Source organism: Hyperolius riggenbachi, chromosome 1 (assembly GCF_040937935.1).
Source record: "Hyperolius riggenbachi isolate aHypRig1 chromosome 1, aHypRig1.pri, whole genome shotgun sequence".
NCBI classification, from domain to species: Eukaryota; Metazoa; Chordata; class Amphibia; order Anura; family Hyperoliidae; genus Hyperolius; species Hyperolius riggenbachi.
The window spans coordinates 688,290,554-688,295,979 of NC_090646.1; the positions used below are offsets into that span (position 1 = coordinate 688,290,554).

At 54.4% G+C, this 5,426-nt stretch overlaps 1 protein-coding gene across 2 annotated transcripts in view; it reads right to left on the reverse strand.

The window, feature by feature from the left end:
• Positions 1-2,528: 2,528 nt before the first annotated feature.
• RGP1 (RGP1 homolog, RAB6A GEF complex partner 1) overlaps positions 2,529-5,426 on the reverse strand; it is a 114,772-nt gene continuing 111,874 nt past the window's right edge. For both annotated transcript variants that reach the window (XM_068253403.1, XM_068253414.1), the window contains exon 9: positions 2,529-5,263. In XM_068253403.1, the coding sequence (XP_068109504.1) occupies positions 5,040-5,263 (224 nt within the window). In that variant the 3' untranslated portion in view covers positions 2,529-5,039. The remainder of the gene's footprint in view (positions 5,264-5,426) is intronic.

The following is a 5,426-nucleotide window of genomic DNA, read 5'->3' on the forward strand; positions in this document are numbered from 1 at the left end:
CCTCAATAGATAGACCACATGGGAGAGCCTACCCCATCACTTGTACCAGACACACCACATCACAGAGAGCCTACACCACCTGCCTCACCAGAGACCACATAGGAGAACCTACCCCTCACAGAGTGTCTACACCACCCATCTCAACAGATAGACCACATGGGAGAACCTACGCCATCTCTTGTATCAGACACACCACATCACAGAACTTCTGGGCTTCTATCCCACCGACCACGCCAAACAGAAAGAAATTAATGGAAAATCTCAGCAACAGGACTACAAAACCTATATGAAGGAGCCTCTATCCAGCCGGCCGCACCAGACAGACAGCACCCTATGGAGAACCTCAGCAATGGGACCCTATTATCCAAATCAGACTGTGGACCACACCCCAGAAAGACTATACCTTGTGAATTTACAACACTAAGCAAACCACTTTGAGGCCAGCTGAAGAATCTACTGTCCTATCACTTGTTTATTGAATTATATCTATGCCCCACCCTGGCTGTCTGCATGCTGCCTCCTCCCCGCCACATGCAGGATGGAGTCATTCTGCCATGTATATGCCACCTACATATCGGCTAGCTGCCTCCCTTTGACAATGTACAGAACAACAAGACAGCCAGATATGTGCTAACTTCTTTCTAAGTAACAGCTACTGTCAAGTACTTATGTTGTAATAGTGTGTATGACCACTGAATGCCAAATAAACGCCTGTACTCCACTCCTGTGTGCCTATTACAGCCTGTACTCCACTCCTGTGTGCCTATTACGGCCTGTACTCCACTCCTGTGTGCCTATTACGGCCTGTACTCCACTCCTGTGTGCCTAATACCCGCCTGTACTCCACTCCTGTGTGCCTATTACGGCCTGTACTCCACTCCTGTGTGCCTATTACGGCCTGTACTCCACTCCTGTGTGCCTATTACCCGCCTGTACTCCACTCCTGTGTGCCCAATACGGCCTGTACTCCACCTGTGTGCCTAATACCCGCCTGTACTCCACTCCTGTGTGCCTATTACGGCCTGTACTCCACTCCTGTGTGCCTATTACGGCCTGTACTCCACTCCTGTGTGCCTATTACGGCCTGTACTCCACTCCTGTGTGCCTATTACGGCCTGTACTCCACTCCTGTGTGCCTATTACGGCCTGTACTCCACTCCTGTGTGCCTATTACGGCCTGTACTCCACTCCTGTGTGCCTATTACGGCCTGTACTCCACTCCTGTGTGCCTATTACGGCCTGTACTCCACTCCTGTGTGCCTATTACGGCCTGTACTCCACTCCTGTGTGCCTATTACGGCCTGTACTCCACTCCTGTGTGCCTATTACGGCCTGTACTCCACTCCTGTGTGCCTATTACGGCCTGTACTCCACTCCTGTGTGCCTATTACGGCCTGTACTCCACTCCTGTGTGCCTATTACGGCCTGTACTCCACTCCTGTGTGCCTATTACGGCCTGTACTCCACTCCTGTGTGCCTATTACGGCCTGTACTCCACTCCTGTGTGCCTATTACCCGCCTGTACTCCACTCCTGTGTGCCCAATACGGCCTGTACTCCACTCCTGTGTGCCCAATACGGCCTGTACTCCACCTGTGTGCCTAATACCCGCTGTACTCCACCTGTGTGCCTAATACCCGCCTGTACTCCACTCCTGTGTACCTAATACCCGCCTGTACTCAACTGCTGTGTGTCCAATACGGCCTGTACTCCATTCCTGTGTGCCCATTACTGCCTGTACTCCACTCGTGTGGCTATTACCACCTGTACTCCACTACTGTGTGCCTATTATGGCCTGTACTCCACTCCTGTGTGCCTATTATGGCCTGTACTCCACCTGTGTGCCTAATACCCGCCTGTACCCCTCTCCTGTGTGCCTAATAACCGCCTGTACTCCACTCCTGTGTGCCTAATACCCGCCTGTACTCCACTCCTGTGTGCCTAATACCCGCCTGTACTCCACTCCTGTGTGCCTAATACCCGCCTGTACTCCACTCCTGTGTGCCTAATACCTGCCTGTACTCCACTCCTGTGTGCCTAATACCCGCCTGTACTCCACTCCTGTGTGCCTAATACCCGCCTGTACTCCACTCCTGTGTGCCTAATACCCGCCTGTACTCCACTCCTGTGTGCCTAATACCTGCCTGTACTCCACTCCTGTGTGCCTAATACCCGCCTGTACTCCACTCCTGTGTGCCTAATACCCGCCTGTACTCCACTCCTGTGTGCCTAATACCCGCCTGTACTCCACTCCTGTGTGCCTAATACCCGCCTGTACTCCACTCCTGTGTGCCTAATACCCGCCTGTACTCCACTCCTGTGTGCCTAATACCCGCCTGTACTCCACTCCTGTGTGCCTAATACCCGCCTGTACTCCACTCCTGTGTGCCTAATACCCGCCTGTACTCCACTCCTGTGTGCCTAATACCCGCCTGTACTCCACTCCTGTGTGCCTAATACCCGCCTGTACTCCACTCCTGTGTGCCTAATACCCGCCTGTACTCCACTCCTGTGTGCCTAATACCCGCCTGTACTCCACTCCTGTGTGCCTAATACCCGCCTGTACTCCACTCCTGTGTGCCTAATACCCGCCTGTACTCCATGTGTGCCTAATATCCGCCTGTACTCCACTGCTGTGTGCCTATTACAGCCTGTACTCCACCCCTGTGCGCCTATTACGGCCTGTACTCCACTCCTGTGTGCCTATTACGGCCTGTACTTTATTCCTGTGTGCCCATTACCACCTCTACTCCACACCCGCCTGTACTCCACTACTGTGTGCCTAATACCCGCCTGTACTCCACTCCTGTGTGCCTAATACCCGCCTGTACTCCACTACTGTGTGCCTAATACCCGCCTGTACTCCACTCCTGTGTGCCTAATACCCACCTATACTCCATGTGTGCCGAATATCCTGAAACTTTACCTCCATACGGATATCTACTGGATCTTCACGACGTCTGATGTTCCCTGGCCGTTATCTGTGACCTGAGCCATTTTACAACCTTATAATGGTGGTTGTTGGGAGCTGGTAAGCTTTTTCTTGTTTTGATGTTTGGCTGATACCTACCTCTGAGCATTTGATATATTGTGGTGAACATTCCCTACATACAATGACTTTCTAAACCTGCGCTGACCTTTGATGTGTGCCTAATACCCGCCTGTACTCCATGTGTGCCTAATACCCGCCTGTACTCCACTCCTGTGTGCCTAATCTAATACCCGCCTGTACTCCACTCCTGTGTGCCTAATCTAATACCCGCCTGTACTCCACTCCTGTGTGCCTAATACCCACCTGTACTCCACCGCTGTGTGCCTAATACCCGCCTGTACTCCACTCCTGTGTGCCTAATCTAATACCCGCCTGTACTCCACTCCTGTGTGCCTAATCTAATACCCGCCTGTACTCCACTCCTGTGTGCCTAATACCCACCTGTACTCCACCGCTGTGTGCCTAATACCCGCCTGTACTCCACTCCTGTGTGCCTAATCTAATACCCGCCTGTACTCCACTCCTGTGTGCCTAATACCCGCCTGTACTCCACCGCTGTGTGCCTAATACCCGCCTGTACTCCACCGCTGTGTGCCTAATACCCGCCTGTACTCCACCGCTGTGTGCCTAATACCCGCCTGTACTCCACTCCTGTGTGCCTAATCTAATACCCGCCTGTACTCCACTCCCGTGTGCCTAATACCCGCCTGTACTCCACCGCTGTGTGCCTAATACCAGCCTGTACTCCACTCCTGTGTGCCTAATCTAATACCCGCCTGTACTCCACTCCTGTGTGCCTAATACCCACCTGTACTCCACCGCTGTGTGCCTAATACCCGCCTGTACTCCACCGCTGTGTGCCTAATACCCGCCTGTACTCCACTCCTGTGTGCCTAATACCGCCTGTACTCCACTCCTGTGTGCCTAATACCCGCCTGTACTCCACTGCTGTGTGCCTAATACCCGCCTGTACTCCACCGCTGTGTGCCTAATACCCGCCTGTACTCCACTCCTGTGTGCCTAATACCAGCCTGTACTCCACACCCGTGTGCCTAATACCAGCCTGTACTCCACTCCTGTGTGCCTAATACCCGCCTGTACTCCACTGCTGTGTGCCTAATACCCGCCTGTACTCCACTCCTGTGTGCCTAATACCCACCTGTAGTCCACCCCTGTGTGCCTAATACCCACCTGTACTCCATCCCTGTTTGCCTAATACCCGCCTGTACTCCACTGCTGTGTGTCTGTACTCTCAGATCCAGACTTATCGGTCTTCACGGTGCACACAAACTCTACTTTGTGCAGTTTTACCAAATGAGTTGCTGAGCACTAGGGAAGAGACTAGTGAGAAAGAAAGAGATAGGTATGTGTCCACCCCTCCCACTGCAGCCTGACGGACAGTGGTGTCTGCCACTCCTACCACAGCCTGATGGACAGCAGGGAGTCCGCCCCTCCCACTGCAGCCTGATGGACAGCAGGGAGTCCGCCCCTCCCACCGCAGCCTGATGGACAGCAGGGAGTCCGCCCCTCCCACTGCAGCCTGATGGACAGAGGGGAGTCCACCCCTCCCACCGCAGCCTGATGGACAGCAGGGAGTCCGCCCCTCCCACTGCAGGCTGATGGACAGCAGGGAGTCCGCCCCTCCCACCGCAGCCTGATGGACAGCAGGGAGTCCGCCCCTCCCACCGCAGCCTGATGGACAGAGGGGAGTCCACCCCTCCCACCGCAGCCTGATGGACAGCAGGGAGTCCGCCCCTCCCACTGCAGGCTGATGGACAGCAGGGAGTCCGCCCCTCCCACCGCAGGCTGATGGACAGAGGGGAGTCCGCCCCTCCCACCGCAGCCTGACAGACAGGGGCGAGTCCACCACTTCCACCGCAACCAATCAGATAAAAGTCATTACTCCCAGTAGGGCATGGTAAGAATTTGCTCCTCCTCTTGGCCTGCAGTAGGGCGTGGTAAGAATTTGCTCCTCCTCTTGGCCTGCAGTAGGGCGTGGTAAGAATTTGCTCCTCCTCTTGGCCTGCAGTCAGAGACTCCTCCAAGTCTCAGATGCGGATGGAATGGGAGGAGGAGGATGGAGATACGTAGGAGGCCAGCAAGGGATTGGTGGGCAGCACTTTGATGGGCATATCCCAGCTAAAGGTATCCACATCGATGTGCTCTGCCCCTGTCCATGTGATGATCTCGGATTGGTTCTCCGGGACTGTGGGCGTTTCTACCGGCTCCCGAGCCGTGACAAACTCAAAGTGCAGCCGCCATTTCAGTGACACTGCGGGGGAGAGAAGATCCACGTCAGCCACAAGTTACCCCTCTAACCCCCCCTCCCCCACAGTACTCCCCTGCACTGTACCCCGACACACACACTCACAGTATATACACACACACACACACACTGTATATACACACACACAGTACTCCCCCGCACTGTACCA